Here is a 23685-nt window from a genome sequence, read left to right as displayed (position 1 = left end):
TGCGAGGCCCACTTTGTTAAAAATTACACCCGATTGCCAGCTGGCGATTACTCGGTACGTTTGCCGCTAAAACTCCATTTGGATTCTTTTGGAGATTCGTATCCTCAGGCTGTGCGGAGATTCTTGTCGCTGGAAAGGAAGCTTACAACACCCAGGCTTAAATATGCGTCGTTCATGAAGGAATATCGTCATCTGGGACATATGTCGCCTGTGCATGCTTCCGAGGTCGATATTTTTTACGACATCACTGCGTCATCAAGGAGGATAGCTCTACCACCAAGCTTCGCGTTGTCGTTAACGGATCAGCTGCCACTTCCACCGGTTACTCGTTTAACGATGTGTTAATGGCTGGCCCGGTCATCTAGCCCAAGCTATTTCACATCCTAATTCGATTTCGCTCACACCCAGTTGCCGTTACAGGAGACATATGGCATTCTTGCGAAGGGCAAGCTCGAGCTAAGGAAATGGTTCTCTAACATTCCGCTTGTGCTGGAGAGTGAGCCCGCCGAGGACAAGGAGTCGTTCATGAAGTTTGAAGATGGTAGCGATTTCACCAAAACTTTAGGTCTCGCTTGGTATCCCGCCTCCGACCAGCTATTGTTTTCGTTCTCTGCCTTTCAGTCGCCATTGAGACCCTGCAGGCGTTCTGTTTTGTTTGCGATTGCTAAATTTTACGGTCCTCTCGGTCGGTCCTGTAATCACAAGGTGTAAAATCTATTTACAGCAGCTCTGCAAGGAAAAGCTGTCCTGGGATGAAAGCCTCCCGGAAACTCATAACACGAAATGGCTTGATATATGTCGCAGTTTTGAAACTATAAATCATATTAGTTTCCCTCGGTTCGTATTTAGCGCAGAGTCTGGTCTTGAGGTGCATGGTTTTTGCAAGCATTGATGCCTATGGAGCCTGCGTTTATGTGGTTTCTAAAGGGAACCCAAGTTTTAGCCATTTGCTTTGTTCGAAGTCGCGCATGGCTCTGTTGAAGACCATAACAGTACCTTTGTGGTGCGGATCTTCTGGCTAAAACCATGAGGGAACTAGTTGGCTTGAAAGTTTTTAAAGGACGCTACTATTGTTGGTGCGACTCGACGGTGGCACTTTCCTGGATCCGAGATGAGCCCGCCAGGTTCAACATATTTGTGGCAAATAGGGTTGCTGCCATTCAGGAGCTGACAGATGCCACGGCTTGGCGTTATGTTCCAATAGCGTTAAATCCGGCTAACATCTTATTCAAAGGATCCCGCCCGTCTGAGCTTAGCGAGTCGTCACTCTGGGCTCATGGACCCGCTTATCTTACGGAGCCTGAAAGAGATTGGCCAACAGCTGTTTGTCCTGACAAACCGGTGCTTGAGCTTCGTCGAAGTGTGTTCATCGTAAAGTCGCCGTACGTGGATGTAATTGCTAGCTCCAAATTTGTAAATTCTTACCCCTCACTGCAACAAGTGTTTGCATACACTGGGCATACATTCAAGAGGGTACTCAGATGATGCTGCGTTTGGTGCAGCGCGCGCATTTATGGGAGGACACGCAGTCCCTAAAAACGCTGGGAAGAGTTTCCTCGTCTAGTCCCATATCCTCGCTTTTGCCGTTCCTGGATCAATTTGGACTTCTTAGAGTAGGCGGTCGCCTCCGGAATTCGTGATTGGACTTTGATGGCCGCCACCCGAAAATCCGTCCAAGGTCCCATCCGGTGACTTTGGCGATTATTTCGCATTACCATGAAACCAATCTTCATGCCGGACCTCGATAGATAGACTGGCGGTTAATCCCTCCACGGTCGCCCCATTTCGGTGAACTTTGGAAAGCGGCGGTGGAAAGGGCCAAACATCATTTCTACCGCGCTGTGGGTACGGTGGAGCTGAGGACGCTGGTGTGCCACATCTCGGGAGTTATTAACTCCAGACCTTTAGTTCCCATTTCAGAGAACCCTGCCGATCTGGACGTCCTCACTCCGGCGCATTTTCTTGACGTTGCTCCAGCAGCGCTCCAAGGGGCGCACCGCAAAGCCTGGCGTGGCCGTGGACAGCGTCGTTCTTGTTAAGGACGAGAATCTACCTCAATGAGATGGCCTTTGGCGAGGGTCATGCAGTTGATTCCTGGCAGAGACGGCGTTGCTCGAGTCTAGAGCGCGTCTAGAGTAATAAGGCGGGCAGTGAACAAGCTGTGTCTGCGTCCCCTTGAGGACTCTGTTGGAAACCAAGCTTCCAACGGGGGGAGGATGTTGTGTCATGCAGCCGCCAAAACTGTGCAGTAGTCTAATTGTATACTCTTAAAATTGTAAGCCGAAGTAATCAGTAATAGTAGCTGCGATGCCCATAGTGCAAACCGCTGTTCTCGCACGAATTTATCTGTACTCTCTCTTTGTTATCTCTTTGTTATCTACCTCGGGCGCTGCATTTCGGCTGCCTGTCACGCCATTTGTCACTTCTTCGTTTTGCGGCAAAGACTCAACTTGTAAATTCGATATAGCTTTCGGTCGGACCTAGCTGCCAGTATAATAAACAAAATAAACCGTATCGGAAAATATTCGGCTTTTTATTATTCGCAACAGCTATTGAAAAAGCTTAATAGCTAAACAGCCAACAAACCGACAAAAAACATCACGCCAACACTTTTGAAAAAATTGTAAATTCTTATTTCATTTCATATAATTTTCTTTTTTTCTAAAATTTACCTATATTCCAGAAAATGTTGAAATCGCCTTTAATATCATCGGCCTTTCGTCGAGCGGGAGCCGTCCCGATTCGACACTAGAGGTGCCGAAACATCGATGTTTCCAAACGATGTTTTATTGATGTTTCTATGTTTTTTACAAAAAAAAATTAATATTTTAATTAACACTTGAAAAATAAGAAAACACAATTATTTATTATTAAATTAAATTTATTTTAAATTTTATAACAAATCAACAAACTTAAAGACGATGCAAAATCTTTTCACATGCTTTAAAATAAATGGTAATGGGAAACTTAAAAACAATGCGAGTTCTTTTCACAACGTAATAGCAAATTAAACTTGTAAGAGATCTGTTTCAACAGTCTATATAACATAAGAACATATTGTATATGTAAATTTGAGCATCTTCAATCGTCATTTTGTTGTCGAAATGTTTAAATTTTTGTATATAAACATTAGTTTGCTCATAATGTGAAATTCAGAAATTTACCTTCCAAAAAATTAGGGGGTCGCACTTTTCGGGTTCGTTTGGCATCTCTAAATGCTGGCGGAGCAAAATAATTGAGTCCGAACGTGTGGTACGCGGAGCTGATTTTAATTTTTGATGAAGTTCTGTGAAATAATCAGAATTCCGATTTGGTTTTTGCGACGCTGCTGAGGAGAAATTTTTGTTTAAAACAGCCTGTATGTCGTCTTCCAACCCTCGAACGGCTTGGTCGGCATTGCTGACAAGCTGGAACCCCTGCTTTTTGAATCTAGGGTCAATACTTGGCTATCCTCGGAACTGTCCTCGTTTCACATTGGTCGAAACGCTTCTTAAACAGGCCGCTTAAAGCGTCAAGGGCGGCGATAGGTTCTTGGGTTTTAAATACATTTGCAAATGAGGAAACTTCCATAAACATTTGCCATATCATGGGTATCACGAGCGATATGGTAGCATACTTTCCACCTGCTATTTTTTTTTGTTGCTTTTTCAAATGGCCGAAGTAACTGGCACAGCTCATCCAATGCGTTAAGGCAAGGGAGCCTTTAGAAATCCCAGCAATACTGTCGACAGTGCTGTTTTTATGAGTAAAGTTCTCTCGATCATTAAAAACGCACTGTCCCACCGGGTTGGTACCTCTTGGATGAGTGAGAGAGGGTCAGCGACATTTTGAGCATCTTTAAATTTCGCTTCATAAATGCAACAATGCTTCGCATTTATTTATTAAAACTTGGAGGTTTTCCATTTTTAATCAAGCTTCACGAAAATAAGTCCTGACACCTTGTATTTCGGATCTAAGGTTGCTATAACTTCACGGAATCCCTCCCTTTCCCTACGTCTCGCGCAATTATTATAACCATTATAACTCGGTCAATTATTTGTTTCTTTGCCGAATCTGACGGGTACTCTGAATTAAAATTAAGGTACTTAGTCAACTCCGTAGATTCATTCACCGTGATATCCGTATTTAAATTTGGGTGAATCCTTTTAAGGTGATCTGACAAATTGGTTGTATTTCCCGCCGTTTTACATTTCTTCACAGTGTGAACATATTGCTTTGCTATTCTCAGAAGTTTTTTAAAGTCCTGCCAAACACTTGATCTCTCTCGTACATACATACATACATATGAAAACAAGAGAGAACGCTATAGTCGAGTTCCCCGACTATCTGATACCCGTTACTCAGCTAGTGGAAGGGAGAAGGAGAGTCTTAAACACAGTTTTTGGCGGTTTGTAGGCGTTATAGTGGGCGTGGCAGAAAGTTTTTGGGCAAATCGATAGAAATTTACAAGACTAATACAAAAATGAAAAAATATCAAAACATTTTTCAAAAGTGTGGGCGTAGCAGCTTTGGGCGGTTTGTGGGCGTTAGAGTGGGCGTGGCAAAAAGTTTTTTGGCAAATCGATAGAAATTTACAAGACCAATACAAAAATGAAAAAATATCAAAATATTTTTCAAAAGTGTGGGCATGGCGGCTTGTAGCGTTTTGTGGGCGTTAGGGTGGGCGTGGCAAAAACTTGCGCAGAGTCTATATTTCTGGAGTCTGTATGCTTAATCTCAACTTTCTAGCTTTTATAGTTCCTGAGATCTCGACGTTCATACGGACAGACGGACAGACAGACGGACGGACAGACGGACATGGCCAGATCGACTTGGCTACTGATCCTGATCAAGAATATATATACTTTATATGGTCGGAAACGCTTCCTTCTGGCTGTTACATACTTTTCAACGAATCTAGTATACCCTTTTACTCTACGAGTGTAAATGCATTTGCCACGCATGTATATGTGACTGCACATGCCATGTGCAAAATATCTTGCGTTTTAAAAATTTCTCCATTGGCTTGCGTCGCTTCCCCCACCAATCACCATATGAATATATCTGCAAACTAATAATTGAAATTGTTTTAATTAAAAATTTGAACAAATTCTACTAATTTGCATACCCTTAGCGTTGTGTCTTCTTCTTGTTCTTGGAATAGTGACGAACCAAAAACATCGATAGTCTGTTAAAAGCATCGATGTTTCGGAATTTTTAAAGAACATCGATACATCGATGTTAGCATCGATGTTTCGGCCCCTCTATTGATAAGCCAGTGTAAGTTTTTGGCTTTAAGTTTAAATTGAATTTTTTTGGCTTCAATCTGCTGGTGCCATGTGAGTCTTCTGACGAGATATACTCCTAGGTACATTACCTCATCTGCTCTCGGGAGGGGTATGTTGTTCAGGAAAAGTAGTGGGCAGTCTTGTCTGTTTATTGTTGCTCGTTTATTCGTCAGTCAGAGAGCAAATTTTCATTGCAAAATGCAAAATGTGGCAGCTCGATGATCATTTCTGGTGTTATAACGTCGCAGCCAGGGGATTTTTTGAGGCTGAGATTGTCTTTAATAATTTTGGTTATTTCCTTTGGACGGAATACAATTGCGGTGGGACTTAATGGATTAGGACGGGTTTAAAAATTCTAAATCTCTTCTTTCATACCGCGTCAGTTCGCGCTTCGAGCGGTGTAGCTAAGCTCTTATACGACAGTCTCTCTCCTGGTTCAGATAATTATATTCCTTACTAGTAGAGTAAAAGGATTCGTTGCAAATTATGTAACAGGCAGAAGAAAGCGATTCCGACCATATAAAGTTAAAAAGTATATTGTTGACCAGGATCAATAGCCTAGTCGATCTGGCCATGTCCGTCTGTCTGTCCGTATGAACGTCGAGATCTCAGGATTTAAAAAAGCTAGAAAGTTGAGACTAAGCATGCAGACTCCAGAAATATAGACTCTGCGCAAGTTTTTGCCACGCCCACCCTAACGCCCACAAAACGCTACAAGCCGCCATGCCCACACTTTTGAAAAATGTTTTAATAATTTTTCACATTTTGTTAGTCTAGTAAATTTCTATCGTTTTGACATAAATCGTTTTGCCACGCCCACTATAACGACCACAAACCACCAAAAACGGTCAGTGTTGAAATTTCTCTTCGCACTTCCACTAGCTGAGTAACGGGTATCAGATAGTTGGGGAAATCGGCTAAGCGTCCTCTTTTGTTCATTATTATATTTTGCAAGCCTAATTAATACAACTCGATTCGCTTCGCGAGTGAATCTTTTTCCATTTTTATTTTTTGTGAAATAGCTTAAACAAATAACCTAACGCCTTATTGTTTTTTTTGTGTTTTCTTTATTCTCTGTTACGAGTGCTGTTTGCTCGCAGTGCTGTTTGGTGTTGTTGTTTGTGTATGCATATAAACTGCGCTGTGCATCCGCTTTCTCTTTCTCTCTCTCGCTCTCCCTCACAAAATTCAAAGTTCCAAGATTACTGATTGCGCTCTTGCGGTAAATTAAACAGCAAGCTTAAAAGTTTTAATATTGTGTCTTTGTACGTACAGTGGTCGAAATCTTAAAACCATGTAAATCAATTTTGTTTGCTTCAAAAACAAATGCCGTCAGGTAGTACAGCCTGAGCAGACAAAAATGACTTTTTGGCTGTGTGATAAAATGATAAACACTAAGCGGCTTTAGCGGCCGAACAAGTGATAACCTAGCTAAAATACTGTTGTGATGCTTGCCAAGTGTTCAACAGGACTCCACAGCTTATCAGTTGTCAATTGAAGCAAATACTCAAATGTTGCTTAAATCGGCAGCTAAAAAAAAGTTCGGAGCAATCCGATCAATCCGTTGTGGAGAGAGTACACCTTGGGATTGCTAAAGATTCCGATTTTTTTCACACTGTTTTCTCAACCAGTAATTTATATGACCCGATAAGTTTAACACCACAAACGAATATTGAGTACGGACTACCATCACAAGTTGGCCCTTTAGAAATAGAATTTGAAGTACCAAAATCCCTTGTGGTTCCAGTAAAGAAACAAATTTTCGTTTCTTGCCCTTCCCCGGATCAAACATCATCTGATGTATTGTCTTATATACAAGACAAAACAAAAGCCGGAAATATAAAAGTAGAAAAATGTAACATTTCTTACGCTAGAAAAATTTTAACTTTTAAGATAACTGGCCCTAATGTACTATTTGCAATCATATAATATGTTCTGGTGATTTTTGGCTGGTGGTAAAAAAGTTCGAAGCTAAGATTAACAAGAGAGATTACTCAGCTAGTGGAAGTGCGAAGGAGTCTGCAACACTGACAGTTTTTGAGGGTTTGTGGGCGTTAGAGTGGGCGTGGCACAAAGATTTTTGGTAAATCCATAGAAAATTACAAGACAAATACAAAAATGAAAAAATATCAAAACATTTTTCAAAAGTGTGGGCGTGGCAGTTTTGGGTGGTTTGTGGGCGTTAGAGTGGGCGTGGCAACATGATTCGACAAACTTGCGCTGCATCTATGGCTCTGGAGTCTGTATGCTTAATCTCAACTTTCTAGCTTTTATAGTTCCTGAGATCTCGACGTTCATACGGACAGACGGACAGACAGACGGACGGACAGACGGACATGGCCAGATCGACTTGGCTACTGATCCTGATCAAGAATATATATACTTTATATGGTCGGAAACGCTTCCTTCTGCCTGTTACATACTTTTCAACGAATCTAGTATACCCTTTTACTCTACGAGTGTAAATGCATTTGCCACGCATGTATATGTGACTGCACATGCCATGTGCAAAATATCTTACGTTTTAAAAATTTCTCCATTGGCTTGCGTCGCTTCCCCCACCAATCACCATATGAATATATCTGCAAACTAATAATTGAAATTGTTTTAATTAAAAATTTGAACAAATTCTACTAATTTGCATACCCTTAGCGTTGTGTCTTCTTCTTGTTCTTGGAATAGTGACGAACCAAAAACATCGATAGTCTGTTAAAAGCATCGATGTTTCGGAATTTTTAAAGAACATCGATACATCGATGTTTCGGCCCCTCTATTGATAAGCCAGTGTAAGTTTTTGGCTTTAAGTTTAAATTGAATTTTTTTGGCTTCAATCTGCTGGTGCCATGTGAGTCTTCTGACGAGATGTACTCCTAGGTACATTAACTCATCTGCTCTCGGAAGGGGTATGTTGTTCAGGAAAAGTAGTGGGCAGTCTTGTCTGTTTATTGTTGCTCGTTTATTCGTCAGTCAGAGAGCAAATTTTCATTGCAAAATGCAAAATGTGGCAGCTCGATGATCATTTCTGGTGTTATAACGTCGCAGCCAGGGGATTTTTTGAGGCTGAGATTGTCTTTAATAATTTTGGTTATTTCCTTTGGACGGAATACAATTGCGGTGTTGCTGGTGGGAGTTAATGGGTTAGGACGGGTTTAAAAATTCTAAATCTCTTCTTTCATACCGCGTCAGTTCGCGCTTCGAGCGGTGTAGCTAAGCTCTTATACGACAGTCTCTCTTCTGGTTCAGATAATTATATTCCTTACTAGTAGAGTAAAAGGATTCGTTGAAAATTATGTAACAGGCAGAAGAAAGCGATTCCGACCATATAAAGTTAAAAAGTATATTGTTGACCAGGATCAATAGCCTAGTCGATCTGGACATGTCCGCGTGTCTGTCCGTATGAACGTCGAGATCTCAGGATTTAAAAAAGCTATAAAGTTGAGACTAAGCATGCAGACTCCAGAAATATAGACTCTGCGCAAGTTTTTGCCACGCCCACCCTAACGCCCACAAAACGCTACAAACCGCCATGCCCACACTTTTGAAAAATGTTTTAATAATTTTTCACATTTTGTTAGTCTAGTAAATTTCTATCGTTTTGACATAAATCGTTTTGCCACGCCCACTATAACGACCACAAACCACCACAAACGGTCAGTGTTGAAATTTCTCTTCGCACTTCCACTAGCTGAGTAACGGGTATCAGATAGTTGGGGAAATCGACTAAGCGTCCTCTTTTGTTCATTATTATATTTTGCAAGCCTAATTAATACAACTCGATTCGCTTCGCGAGTGAATCTTTTTCCATTTTTATTTTTTGTGAAATAGCTTAAACAAATAACCTAACGCCTTATTGTTTTTTTTGTGTTTTCTTTATTCTCTGTTACGAGTGCTGTTTGCTCGCAGTGCTGTTTGGTGTTGTTGTTTGTGTATGCATATAAACTGCGCTGTGCATCCGCTTTCTCTTTCTCTCTCTCGCTCTCCCTCACAAAATTCAAAGTTCCAAGATTACTGATTGCGCTCTTGCGGTAAATTAAACAGCAAGCTTAAAAGTTTTAATATTGTGTCTTTGTACGTACAGTGGTCGAAATCTTAAAACCATGTAAATCAATTTTGTTTGCTTCAAAACCAAATGCCGTCAGGTAGTACAGCCTGAGCAGACAAAAATGACTTTTTGGCTGTGTGATAAAATGATAAACACTAAGCGGCTTTAGCGGCCGAACAAGTGATAACCTAGCTAAAATACTGTTGTGATGCTTGCCAAGTGTTCAACAGGACTCCACAGCTTATCAGTTGTCAATTGAAGCAAATACTCAAATGTTGCTTAAATCGGCAGCTAAAAAAAAGTTCGGAGCAATCCGATCAATCCGTTGTGGAGAGAGTACACCTTGGGATTGCTAAAGATTCCGATTTTTTTCACACTGTTTTCTCAACCAGTAATTTATATGACCCGATAAGTTTAACACCACAAACGAATATTGAGTACGGACTACCATCACAAGTTGGCCCTTTAGAAATAGAATTTGAAGTACCAAAATCCCTTGTGGTTCCAGTAAAGAAACAAATTTTCGTTTCTTGCCCTTCCCCGGATCAAACATCATCTGATGTATTGTCTTATATACAAGACAAAACAAAAGCCGGAAATATAAAAGTAGAAAAATGTAACATTTCTTACGCTAGAAAAATTTTAACTTTTAAGATAACTGGCCCTAATGTACTATTTGCAATCATATAATATGTTCTGGTGATTTTTGGCTGGTGGTAAAAAAGTTCGAAGCTAAGATTAACAAGAGAGATTACTCGGCTAGTGGAACTGCGAAGGAGTCTGCAACACTGACAGTTTTTGAGGGTTTGTGGGCGTTAGAGTGGGCGTGGCACAAAGATTTTTGGTAAATCCATAGAAAATTACAAGACAAATACAAAAATGGAAAAATATCAAAACATTTTTCAAAAGTGTGACCGTGGCAGTTTTGGGCGGTTTTTGGGCTTAAGAGTGAGCGTGGCAACATGAATCGACAAACTTGCGCTGCGTCTATGTCCCTGGAGTCTGTATGCTTAATCTCAACTTTCTAGCTTTTATAGTTCCTGAGATCTCAGCGTTCATACGGACGGACAGACAGACGGGCGGACATGGCCAAATCGACTTGGCTATTGATCCTGATCAAGAATATATATACTTTATGTGGTCGGAAACGCTTCTTTCTGCCTGTTACATACTATTTAAAGAATCTAGTATACTCTACTAGTAACGAACGGGTATAAAAAGTGAACCATTTTTAAGCGTGGGGGCAGATGTGAGCTATTTTGGTGGCGGTCAAACTTTCCACCTTTTTTGGTCCCCAATTAACAGCGTACATGCCAAATCTTTTCGAAAATTAATTATGTTTATTATTAACCGTCATAGAAAGCAGTGGATTCACAAATATATTGGTCCGCTGCGTTGGTCCTAAATCAAAACAAATCAAACCCAACCAAATTCGACTTGCACGAACAGATTTTCTCTTGAATAAATAATGCTTCGGTTCACTTCCCACCTATAGTTATTATAGATTTACTCTAGTATTGGGCTATCTCTGCCGCACACCGCCGCATTGACAGGTTTATGAAAGGAGTGAGCGTGGCAACATGAATCGACAAACTTGCGCTGCGTCTATGTCCCTGGAGTCTGTATGCTTAATCTCAACTTTCTAGCTTTTATAGTTCCTGAGATCTCAGCGTTCATACGGACGGACAGACAGACGGGCGGACATGGCCAAATCGACTTGGCTATTGATCCTGATCAAGAATATATATACTTTATGTGGTCGGAAACGCTTCTTTCTGCCTGTTACATACTATTTAAAGAATCTAGTATACTCTACTAGTAACGAACGGGTATAAAAAGTGAACAATTTTTAAGCGTGGGGGCAGATGTGTGCTATTTTGGTGGCGGTCAAACTTTCCACCTTTTTTGGTCCCCAATTAACAGCGTACATGCCAAATCTTTTCAAAAATTAATTATGTTTATTATTAACCGTCATAGAAAGCAGAGGATTCACAAATATATTGGTCCGCTGCGTTGGTCCTAAATCAAAACAAATCAAACCCAACCAAATTCGAGAAATTCCATAGAAAATTACAAGACAAATACAAAAATGAAAAAATATCAAAACATTTTTCAAAAGTGTGGGCGTGTCAGTTTTGGGCGGTTTGTGGGCGTTAGAGTGGGCGTGGCAACATGATTCGACAAACTTGCGCTGCGTCTATGTCTCTGGAGTCTGTATGCTTAATCTCAACTTTCTAGCTTTTGTAGTTCCTGAGATCTCGACGTTCATACGGACAGACGGACAGACAGACGGACGGACAGACGGACATGGCCAGATCGACTTGGCTACTGATCCTGATCAAGAATATATATACTTTATATGGTCGGAAACGCTTCCTTCTGCCTGTTACATACTTTTCAACGAATCTAGTATACCCTTTTACTCTACGAGTAACGGGTATAACTACATTAAATGCATTTGCCACGCATGTATATGTGACTGCACATGCCATGTGCAAAATATCTTGCGTTTTAAAAATTTCTCCATTGGCTTGCGTCGCTTCCCCCACCAATCACCATATGAATATATCTGCAAACTAATAATTGAAATTGTTTTAATTAAAAATTTGAACAAATTCTACTAATTTGCATACCCTTAGCGTTGTGTCTTCTTCTTGTTCTTGGAATAGTGACGAACCAAAAACATCGATAGTCTGTTAAAAGCATCGATGTTTCGGAATTTTTAAAGAACATCGATACATCGATGTTAGCATCGATGTTTCGGCCCCTCTATTGATAAGCCAGTGTAAGTTTTTGGCTTTAAGTTTAAATTGAATTTTTTTGGCTTCAATCTGCTGGTGCCATGTGAGTCTTCTGACGAGATATACTCCTAGGTACATTACCTCATCTGCTCTCGGGAGGGGTATGTTGTTCAGGAAAAGTAGTGGGCAGTCTTGTCTGTTTATTGTTGCTCGTTTATTCGTCAGTCAGAGAGCAAATTTTCATTGCAAAATGCAAAATGTGGCAGCTCGATGATCATTTCTGGTGCTATAACGTCGCAGCCAGGGGATTTTTTGAGGCTGAGATTGTCTTTAATAATTTTGGTTATTTCCTTTGGACGGAATACAATTGCGGTGTTGCTGGTGGGAGTTAATGGGTTAGGACGGGTTTAAAAATTCTAAATCTCTTCTTTCATACCGCGTCAGTTCGCGCTTCGAGCGGTGTAGCTAAGCTCTTATACGACAGTCTCTCTCCTGGTTCAGATAATTATATTCCTTACTAGTAGAGTAAAAGGATTCGTTGAAAATTATGTAACAGGCAGAAGAAAGCGATTCCGACCATATAAAGTTAAAAAGTATATTGTTGACCAGGATCAATAGCCTAGTCGATCTGGCCATGTCCGTCTGTCTGTCCGTATGAACGTCGAGATCTCAGGATTTAAAAAAGCTAGAAAGTTGAGACTAAGCATGCAGACTCCAGAAATATAGACTCTGCGCAAGTTTTTGCCACGCCCACCCTAACGCCCACAAAACGCTACAAGCCGCCATGCCCACACTTTTGAAAAATGTTTTAATAATTTTTCACATTTTGTTAGTCTAGTAAATTTCTATCGTTTTGACATAAATCGTTTTGCCACGCCCACTATAACGACCACAAACCACCAAAAACGGTCAGTGTTGAAATTTCTCTTCGCACTTCCACTAGCTGAGTAACGGGTATCAGATAGTTGGGGAAATCGACTAAGCGTCCTCTTTTGTTCATTATTATATTTTGCATGCCTAATTAATACAACTCCATTCGCTTCGCGAGTGAATCTTTTTCCATTTTTATTTTTTGTGAAATAGCTTAAACAAATAACCTAACGCCTTAGTTTTTTTTGTGTTTTCTTTATTCTCTGTTACGAGTTCTGTTTGTTCGCAGTGCTGTTTGGTGTTGTTGTGTATGCATATAAACTGCGCTGTGCATCCGCTTTCTCCTTCTCTCTCTCGCTCTCCCTCACAAAATCCAAAGTTCCAAGATTACTGATTGCGCTCTTGCGGTAAATTAAACAGCAAGCTTAAAAGTTTTAATATTGTGTCTTTGTACGTACAGTGGTCGAAATCTTAAAAACATGTAAATCAATTTTGTTTGCTTCCAAAACAAATGCCGTCAGGTAGTACAGCCTGAGCAGACAAAAATGACTTTTTGGCTTTAGCTGCCGAACAAGTGATAACCTAGCTAAAATACTGTTGTGATGCTTGCCAAGTGTTCAACAGGACTCCACAGCTAATCAGTTGTCAATTGAAGCAAATACTCAAATGTTGCTTAAATCGGCAGCTAAAAAAAGTTCGGAGCAATCCGATCAATCCGTTGTGGAGAGAGTACACCTTGGGATTGCTAAAGATTCAGATTTTTTTCACACTGTTTTCTCAACCAGTAATTTATATGACCCGATAAGTTTAACACCACAAACGAATATTGAGTACGGACTACCAACACAAGTTGGCCCTTTAGAAATAGAATTTGAAGTACCAAAATCCCTTGTGGTTCCAGTAAAGAAACAAATTTTCGTTTCTTGCCCTTCCCCGGATCAAACATCATCTGATGTATTGTCTTATATACAAGACAAAACAAAAGCCGGAAATATAAAAGTAGAAAAATGTAACATTTCTTACGCTAGAAAAATTTTAACTTTTAAGATAACTGGCCCTAATGTACTATTTGCAATCATATAATATGTTCTGGTGATTTTTGGCTGGTGGTAAAAAAGTTCGAAGCTAAGATTAACAAGAGAGATTACTCGGCTAGTGGAACTGCGAAGGAGTCTGCAACACTGACAGTTTTTGAGGGTTTGTGGGCGTTAGAGTGGGCGTGGCAACATGATTCGACAAACTTGCGCTGCATCTATGGCTCTGGAGTCTGTATGCTTAATCTCAACTTTCTAGCTTTTATAGTTCCTGAGATCTCGACGTTCATACGGACAGACGGACAGACAGACGGACGGACAGACGGACATGGCCAGATCGACTTGGCTACTGATCCTGATCAAGAATATATATACTTTATATGGTCGGAAACGCTTCCTTCTGCCTGTTACATACTTTTCAACGAATCTAGTATACCCTTTTACTCTACGAGTGTAAATGCATTTGCCACGCATGTATATGTGACTGCACATGCCATGTGCAAAATATCTTACGTTTTAAAAATTTCTCCATTGGCTTGCGTCGCTTCCCCCACCAATCACCATATGAATATATCTGCAAACTAATAATTGAAATTGTTTTAATTAAAAATTTGAACAAATTCTACTAATTTGCATACCCTTAGCGTTGTGTCTTCTTCTTGTTCTTGGAATAGTGACGAACCAAAAACATCGATAGTCTGTTAAAAGCATCGATGTTTCGGAATTTTTAAAGAACATCGATACATCGATGTTTCGGCCCCTCTATTGATAAGCCAGTGTAAGTTTTTGGCTTTAAGTTTAAATTGAATTTTTTTGGCTTCAATCTGCTGGTGCCATGTGAGTCTTCTGACGAGATGTACTCCTAGGTACATTAACTCATCTGCTCTCGGAAGGGGTATGTTGTTCAGGAAAAGTAGTGGGCAGTCTTGTCTGTTTATTGTTGCTCGTTTATTCGTCAGTCAGAGAGCAAATTTTCATTGCAAAATGCAAAATGTGGCAGCTCGATGATCATTTCTGGTGTTATAACGTCGCAGCCAGGGGATTTTTTGAGGCTGAGATTGTCTTTAATAATTTTGGTTATTTCCTTTGGACGGAATACAATTGCGGTGTTGCTGGTGGGAGTTAATGGGTTAGGACGGGTTTAAAAATTCTAAATCTCTTCTTTCATACCGCGTCAGTTCGCGCTTCGAGCGGTGTAGCTAAGCTCTTATACGACAGTCTCTCTTCTGGTTCAGATAATTATATTCCTTACTAGTAGAGTAAAAGGATTCGTTGAAAATTATGTAACAGGCAGAAGAAAGCGATTCCGACCATATAAAGTTAAAAAGTATATTGTTGACCAGGATCAATAGCCTAGTCGATCTGGACATGTCCGCGTGTCTGTCCGTATGAACGTCGAGATCTCAGGATTTAAAAAAGCTATAAAGTTGAGACTAAGCATGCAGACTCCAGAAATATAGACTCTGCGCAAGTTTTTGCCACGCCCACCCTAACGCCCACAAAACGCTACAAACCGCCATGCCCACACTTTTGAAAAATGTTTTAATAATTTTTCACATTTTGTTAGTCTAGTAAATTTCTATCGTTTTGACATAAATCGTTTTGCCACGCCCACTATAACGACCACAAACCACCAAAAACGGTCAGTGTTGAAATTTCTCTTCGCACTTCCACTAGCTGAGTAACGGGTATCAGATAGTTGGGGAAATCGACTAAGCGTCCTCTTTTGTTCATTATTATATTTTGCATGCCTAATTAATACAACTCCATTCGCTTCGCGAGTGAATCTTTTTCCATTTTTATTTTTTGTGAAATAGCTTAAACAAATAACCTAACGCCTTAGTTTTTTTTGTGTTTTCTTTATTCTCTGTTACGAGTTCTGTTTGTTCGCAGTGCTGTTTGGTGTTGTTGTGTATGCATATAAACTGCGCTGTGCATCCGCTTTCTCCTTCTCTCTCTCGCTCTCCCTCACAAAATCCAAAGTTCCAAGATTACTGATTGCGCTCTTGCGGTAAATTAAACAGCAAGCTTAAAAGTTTTAATATTGTGTCTTTGTACGTACAGTGGTCGAAATCTTAAAACCATGTAAATCAATTTTGTTTGCTTCAAAACCAAATGCCGTCAGGTAGTACAGCCTGAGCAGACAAAAATGACTTTTTGGCTGTGTGATAAAATGATAAACACTAAGCGGCTTTAGCGGCCGAACAAGTGATAACCTAGCTAAAATACTGTTGTGATGCTTGCCAAGTGTTCAACAGGACTCCACAGCTTATCAGTTGTCAATTGAAGCAAATACTCAAATGTTGCTTAAATCGGCAGCTAAAAAAAAGTTCGGAGCAATCCGATCAATCCGTTGTGGAGAGAGTACACCTTGGGATTGCTAAAGATTCCGATTTTTTTCACACTGTTTTCTCAACCAGTAATTTATATGACCCGATAAGTTTAACACCACAAACGAATATTGAGTACGGACTACCATCACAAGTTGGCCCTTTAGAAATAGAATTTGAAGTACCAAAATCCCTTGTGGTTCCAGTAAAGAAACAAATTTTCGTTTCTTGCCCTTCCCCGGATCAAACATCATCTGATGTATTGTCTTATATACAAGACAAAACAAAAGCCGGAAATATAAAAGTAGAAAAATGTAACATTTCTTACGCTAGAAAAATTTTAACTTTTAAGATAACTGGCCCTAATGTACTATTTGCAATCATATAATATGTTCTGGTGATTTTTGGCTGGTGGTAAAAAAGTTCGAAGCTAAGATTAACAAGAGAGATTACTCGGCTAGTGGAACTGCGAAGGAGTCTGCAACACTGACAGTTTTTGAGGGTTTGTGGGCGTTAGAGTGGGCGTGGCACAAAGATTTTTGGTAAATCCATAGAAAATTACAAGACAAATACAAAAATGGAAAAATATCAAAACATTTTTCAAAAGTGTGACCGTGGCAGTTTTGGGCGGTTTTTGGGCTTAAGAGTGAGCGTGGCAACATGAATCGACAAACTTGCGCTGCGTCTATGTCCCTGGAGTCTGTATGCTTAATCTCAACTTTCTAGCTTTTATAGTTCCTGAGATCTCAGCGTTCATACGGACGGACAGACAGACGGGCGGACATGGCCAAATCGACTTGGCTATTGATCCTGATCAAGAATATATATACTTTATGTGGTCGGAAACGCTTCTTTCTGCCTGTTACATACTATTTAAAGAATCTAGTATACTCTACTAGTAACGAACGGGTATAAAAAGTGAACCATTTTTAAGCGTGGGGGCAGATGTGAGCTATTTTGGTGGCGGTCAAACTTTCCACCTTTTTTGGTCCCCAATTAACAGCGTACATGCCAAATCTTTTCGAAAATTAATTATGTTTATTATTAACCGTCATAGAAAGCAGTGGATTCACAAATATATTGGTCCGCTGCGTTGGTCCTAAATCAAAACAAATCAAACCCAACCAAATTCGACTTGCACGAACAGATTTTCTCTTGAATAAATAATGCTTCGGTTCACTTCCCACCTATAGTTATTATAGATTTACTCTAGTATTGGGCTATCTCTGCCGCACACCGCCGCATTGACAGGTTTATGAAAGGAGTGAGCGTGGCAACATGAATCGACAAACTTGCGCTGCGTCTATGTCCCTGGAGTCTGTATGCTTAATCTCAACTTTCTAGCTTTTATAGTTCCTGAGATCTCAGCGTTCATACGGACGGACAGACAGACGGGCGGACATGGCCAAATCGACTTGGCTATTGATCCTGATCAAGAATATATATACTTTATGTGGTCGGAAACGCTTCTTTCTGCCTGTTACATACTATTTAAAGAATCTAGTATACTCTACTAGTAACGAACGGGTATAAAAAGTGAACAATTTTTAAGCGTGGGGGCAGATGTGTGCTATTTTGGTGGCGGTCAAACTTTCCACCTTTTTTGGTCCCCAATTAACAGCGTACATGCCAAATCTTTTCAAAAATTAATTATGTTTATTATTAACCGTCATAGAAAGCAGAGGATTCACAAATATATTGGTCCGCTGCGTTGGTCCTAAATCAAAACAAATCAAACCCAACCAAATTCGAGAAATTCCATAGAAAATTACAAGACAAATACAAAAATGAAAAAATATCAAAACATTTTTCAAAAGTGTGGGCGTGTCAGTTTTGGGCGGTTTGTGGGCGTTAGAGTGGGCGTGGCAACATGATTCGACAAACTTGCGCTGCGTCTATGTCTCTGGAGTCTGTATGCTTAATCTCAACTTTCTAGCTTTTGTAGTTCCTGAGATCTCGACGTTCATACGGACAGACGGACAGACAGACGGACGGACAGACGGACATGGCCAGATCGACTTGGCTACTGATCCTGATCAAGAATATATATACTTTATATGGTCGGAAACGCTTCCTTCTGCCTGTTACATACTTTTCAACGAATCTAGTATACCCTTTTACTCTACGAGTAACGGGTATAACTACATTAAATGCATTTGCCACGCATGTATATGTGACTGCACATGCCATGTGCAAAATATCTTGCGTTTTAAAAATTTCTCCATTGGCTTGCGTCGCTTCCCCCACCAATCACCATATGAATATATCTGCAAACTAATAATTGAAATTGTTTTAATTAAAAATTTGAACAAATTCTACTAATTTGCATACCCTTAGCGTTGTGTCTTCTTCTTGTTCTTGGAATAGTGACGAACCAAAAACATCGATAGTCTGTTAAAAGCATCGATGTTTCGGAATTTTTAAAGAACATCGATACATCGATGTTAGCATCGATGTTTCGGCCCCTCTATTGATAAGCCAGTGTAAGTTTTTGGCTTTAAGTTTAAATTGAATTTTTTTGGCTTCAATCTGCTGGTGCCATGTGAGTCTTCTGACGAGATATACTCCTAGGTACATTACCTCATCTGCTCTCGGGAGGGGTATGTTGTTCAGGAAAAGTAGTGGGCAGTCTTGTCTGTTTATTGTTGCTCGTTTATTCGTCAGTCAGAGAGCAAATTTTCATTGCAAAATGCAAAATGTGGCAGCTCGATGATCATTTCTGGTGCTATAACGTCGCAGCCAGGGGATTTTTTGAGGCTGAGATTGTCTTTAATAATTTTGGTTATTTCCTTTGGACGGAATACAATTGCGGTGTTGCTGGTGGGAGTTAATGGGTTAGGACGGGTTTAAAAATTCTAAATCTCTTCTTTCATACCGCGTCAGTTCGCGCTTCGAGCGGTGTAGCTAAGCTCTTATACGACAGTCTCTCTCCTGGTTCAGATAATTATATTCCTTACTAGTAGAGTAAAAGGATTCGTTGAAAATTATGTAACAGGCAGAAGAAAGCGATTCCGACCATATAAAGTTAAAAAGTATATTGTTGACCAGGATCAATAGCCTAGTCGATCTGGCCATGTCCGTCTGTCTGTCCGTATGAACGTCGAGATCTCAGGATTTAAAAAAGCTAGAAAGTTGAGACTAAGCATGCAGACTCCAGAAATATAGACTCTGCGCAAGTTTTTGCCACGCCCACCCTAACGCCCACAAAACGCTACAAGCCGCCATGCCCACACTTTTGAAAAATGTTTTAATAATTTTTCACATTTTGTTAGTCTAGTAAATTTCTATCGTTTTGACATAAATCGTTTTGCCACGCCCACTATAACGACCACAAACCACCAAAAACGGTCAGTGTTGAAATTTCTCTTCGCACTTCCACTAGCTGAGTAACGGGTATCAGATAGTTGGGGAAATCGACTAAGCGTCCTCTTTTGTTCATTATTATATTTTGCATGCCTAATTAATACAACTCCATTCGCTTCGCGAGTGAATCTTTTTCCATTTTTATTTTTTGTGAAATAGCTTAAACAAATAACCTAACGCCTTAGTTTTTTTTGTGTTTTCTTTATTCTCTGTTACGAGTTCTGTTTGTTCGCAGTGCTGTTTGGTGTTGTTGTGTATGCATATAAACTGCGCTGTGCATCCGCTTTCTCCTTCTCTCTCTCGCTCTCCCTCACAAAATCCAAAGTTCCAAGATTACTGATTGCGCTCTTGCGGTAAATTAAACAGCAAGCTTAAAAGTTTTAATATTGTGTCTTTGTACGTACAGTGGTCGAAATCTTAAAAACATGTAAATCAATTTTGTTTGCTTCCAAAACAAATGCCGTCAGGTAGTACAGCCTGAGCAGACAAAAATGACTTTTTGGCTTTAGCTGCCGAACAAGTGATAACCTAGCTAAAATACTGTTGTGATGCTTGCCAAGTGTTCAACAGGACTCCACAGCTAATCAGTTGTCAATTGAAGCAAATACTCAAATGTTGCTTAAATCGGCAGCTAAAAAAAGTTCGGAGCAATCCGATCAATCCGTTGTGGAGAGAGTACACCTTGGGATTGCTAAAGATTCAGATTTTTTTCACACTGTTTTCTCAACCAGTAATTTATATGACCCGATAAGTTTAACACCACAAACGAATATTGAGTACGGACTACCAACACAAGTTGGCCCTTTAGAAATAGAATTTGAAGTACCAAAATCCCTTGTGGTTCCAGTAAAGAAACAAATTTTCGTTTCTTGCCCTTCCCCGGATCAAACATCATCTGATGTATTGTCTTATATACAAGACAAAACAAAAGCCGGAAATATAAAAGTAGAAAAATGTAACATTTCTTACGCTAGAAAAATTTTAACTTTTAAGATAACTGGCCCTAATGTACTATTTGCAATCATATAATATGTTCTGGTGATTTTTGGCTGGTGGTAAAAAAGTTCGAAGCTAAGATTAACAAGAGAGATTACTCGGCTAGTGGAACTGCGAAGGAGTCTGCAACACTGACAGTTTTTGAGGGTTTGTGGGCGTTAGAGTGGGCGTGGCACAAAGATTTTTGGTAAATCCATAGAAAATTACAAGACAAATACAAAAATGGAAAAATATCAAAACATTTTTCAAAAGTGTGACCGTGGCAGTTTTGGGCGGTTTTTGGGCTTAAGAGTGAGCGTGGCAACATGAATCGACAAACTTGCGCTGCGTCTATGTCCCTGGAGTCTGTATGCTTAATCTCAACTTTCTAGCTTTTATAGTTCCTGAGATCTCAGCGTTCATACGGACGGACAGACAGACGGGCGGACATGGCCAAATCGACTTGGCTATTGATCCTAATCAAGAATATATATACTTTATGTGGTCGGAAACGCTTCTTTCTGCCTGTTACATACTATTTAAAGAATCTAGTATACTCTACTAGTAACGAACGGGTATAAAAAGTGAACCATTTTTAAGCGTGGGGGCAGATGTGAGCTATTTTGGTGGCGGTCAAACTTTCCACCTTTTTTGGTCCCCAATTAACAGCGTACATGCCAAATCTTTTCGAAAATTAATTATGTTTATTATTAACCGTCATAGAAAGCAGTGGATTCACAAATATATTGGTCCGCTGCGTTGGTCCTAAATCAAAACAAATCAAACCCAACCAAATTCGACTTGCACGAAAAGATTTTCTCTTGAATAAATAATGCTTCGGTTCACTTCCCACCTATAGTTATTATAGATTTACTCTAGTATTGGGCTATCTCTGCCGCACACCGCCGCATTGACAGGTTTATGAAAGGAGTCTCCCAAATAATAGCTGGTGTCATTACAACTGTTTATTTATTTTTACACCAATCTCAACTAAAGCGGGTGTCGATCACTTTTAGGCCTCAGTTTCAGACTGGAGCTTGGCAACATAAGCTGCCTTATGAGCTGCAATCTTAGTCTTCCGTTGCTCGTTTGTGAGTTTCTTAGCATTCCACCTCTTCTTCGTAACGGCAGAAGACTTCTTAGCAGTGACCTTGTGTGTAGGGTCGTTACGAATTGCCTGGTGGGCTTTTTTATAGATATCCTCAAGCTGCAAAACAAAAGTAATGAATTAGACTTTAAATATTTGAAACAAGACTTACTTAATGATAAAATTGTTGAAACAAATAATTCTTCTAACAAAATGATATATTTTGTTACCCGCCGAAGTAAAGGGGTATGCAAGGTTTGTTTAAAAGTATGTATCAAGTGGACCAGTACATATATAAAATTGATCCGCCGCATAAAAGTTTAATATTTTGGAACTCTAATAGCAGAGATTCAAAATACTAAAGCACGGAGCATAATAGAATTAGCCTTACAGGGAATTGCATGTGACCCAGACTTCGACGTGTTGTAACATCACATTTGTTTGTCCAAACAAATGTTAGGGTATTTTATTCTGCCAGTATTCGGTTTATAAATTGCGTGGAATGTGTAAACATAACAGGAAGTTTGATCTATTGAGAGAAAAACTTCGAACACAGCTTAAAGCTTTTATGTTGTCCACTTATGGCACAGTTAGCGTTGTGTGCGTAACGCAGCTGTAATTTTGTAAGTGGACGTCGTAAAATAAACTATGCTGTACTTACATCATCAGCACGAATGCCCAACTTAATGTATCGGCTAAACTGCCGTTTAAAGCTCTCCTCATCCTCTTCCTCCAAAGAGCGCATATAGTCTGCAACATGCTGGCCAAATATATGAGCGCGATGGACATCAGCATTAAAACTCTTGGTTTCCGCAGAGTATCCAGGAAAACGCTTCACAGAGTGGGGTATGTTTAGACCTCCATCAACGGCTCCCTTCATAGCGCCGAACACACGTGCACCAGTTGTGGTACGCGCGAGTCCAACATCCAAGAAGCAACGGAATGCGCCAGGGCCGTCATCAACAGGCTCTACGTTAAACTCTTCACCGGTCACTTCAGTGCATCCTGCATATAGAGAGTCCAGACCCAACTTGTTAAGCACACGGCGGGCGACCAGCAAGCCTGTGCAGTAAGCAGCAGCGTAGTTTGTCAAACCAACCTTGAATAAATATAATGGGCCATCAAGTTGAGTGGGCCAGAACGCAGTGCTCAAACTTACCTGGATCCCGTACTTGGGAAGCTCGTGGGAATAAGCCGCGCAAACCACGCGATCACCTTCGATGCGAGCATAGGCGATCTGGACTGTAATGTCCTTGTTGGACAAACGTACGATCAAACGGTACTTGGGAGTGTTGTACTTGTTCTTGTCCTGAAATGTCAGGCGCTTCCTGGCATAGTAATCGGTCTTTCCTTCGCGACGCCTTCGGAACTTAACTTGGTACCTCTTAAAGTACTGCTTGTTCTTGACTACCTTAACGAAACCCTGCAAATATGAAAAAGAAATCCAACCAATAAGTCATAACCATATGTTCTAAGCGTGTCGAAAACATTTAGTTCCACATTCATATAGAATGATTTTGATCTATCCTCTTTTTTCTTAAGAACTTACCATTTTGAAATTTAGTAACAATATAACCGCTACAATAAAAACAAAATTTTTTAATAAAAACACGTGGAGATGAAAGATTATAAGCATACCTCGCCGGAAATTGCTAGCAAAAAGAAGGAAAATAGTGTGACATTATTGGGTCCAGCCTTTAATGTACTAAAAATACCTCCTAATAATATAATATAAGCACATACAAGACAAGGCAGCAGCATAGACATCGCATGAATTATGAAACAATTGAAAACATTGTCCATGTAAGATTTATTTATTTTCGAATTTGTCAAGATTTTTATTTCAACCATAAATTCCTTTTTTTGTAAACTTTCCTTTTCCACGGAAAAACTATTCCACGCCTCATCTTAAGGACGGGCAAACAGCTTTTAGGTGTCATACACAAAAACACTTTTCCATTCGGTACGAAGCTAGT

At 40.0% G+C, this 23685-nt stretch overlaps 1 protein-coding gene and 2 long non-coding RNA genes across 8 annotated transcripts; 1 reads left to right on the top strand and 2 right to left on the bottom strand.

The window, feature by feature from the left end:
- Positions 1-2515: 2515 nt before the first annotated feature.
- Positions 2516-19318, bottom strand: LOC120320957. Of its 6 annotated transcripts, XR_005560476.1 has the most exons (15): positions 19160-19318; positions 18616-19101; positions 18377-18558; positions 15125-15205; positions 14593-15066; positions 14468-14535; positions 12487-12567; positions 11943-12428; positions 11704-11885; positions 8446-8526; positions 7914-8387; positions 7789-7856; positions 3165-3286; positions 2673-2798; positions 2516-2609 (listed from the first exon to the last, which is right to left on the bottom strand). It is a non-coding gene; the product is annotated as an uncharacterized LOC120320957 (long non-coding RNA). The 6 variants fall into 6 exon arrangements; XR_005560475.1 differs by lacking the exon at positions 2516-2609 and having other exon boundaries at positions 2672-2798; XR_005560477.1 differs by lacking the exons at positions 2516-2609; positions 2673-2798 and adding an exon at positions 2901-3079.
- Positions 17082-21665, top strand: LOC120320958. Its single transcript, XR_005560478.2, has 2 exons — positions 17082-17535; positions 21540-21665. It is a non-coding gene; the product is annotated as an uncharacterized LOC120320958 (long non-coding RNA).
- On the bottom strand, positions 21566-23452 carry LOC6539233 (60S ribosomal protein L5). The gene is made up of 5 exons (XM_002086094.4): positions 23348-23452; positions 23259-23287; positions 22869-23132; positions 22371-22808; positions 21566-21829 (listed from the first exon to the last, which is right to left on the bottom strand). Exons 2-5 carry the CDS (start codon positions 23259-23261, stop codon positions 21635-21637), a joined length of 900 nt encoding a protein of 299 aa, XP_002086130.1. The 5' UTR covers positions 23262-23287; positions 23348-23452; the 3' UTR covers positions 21566-21634.
- Between the last annotated feature and the right edge of the window lie 233 nt (positions 23453-23685).

This window comes from Drosophila yakuba, chromosome 2R (assembly GCF_016746365.2).
Source record: "Drosophila yakuba strain Tai18E2 chromosome 2R, Prin_Dyak_Tai18E2_2.1, whole genome shotgun sequence".
In the NCBI taxonomy this organism is placed as follows: Eukaryota; Metazoa; Arthropoda; class Insecta; order Diptera; family Drosophilidae; genus Drosophila; species Drosophila yakuba.
The sequence above is the reverse complement of the archived record's forward strand: the minus strand, read 5'-3'. Positions and strand labels throughout refer to the sequence as shown.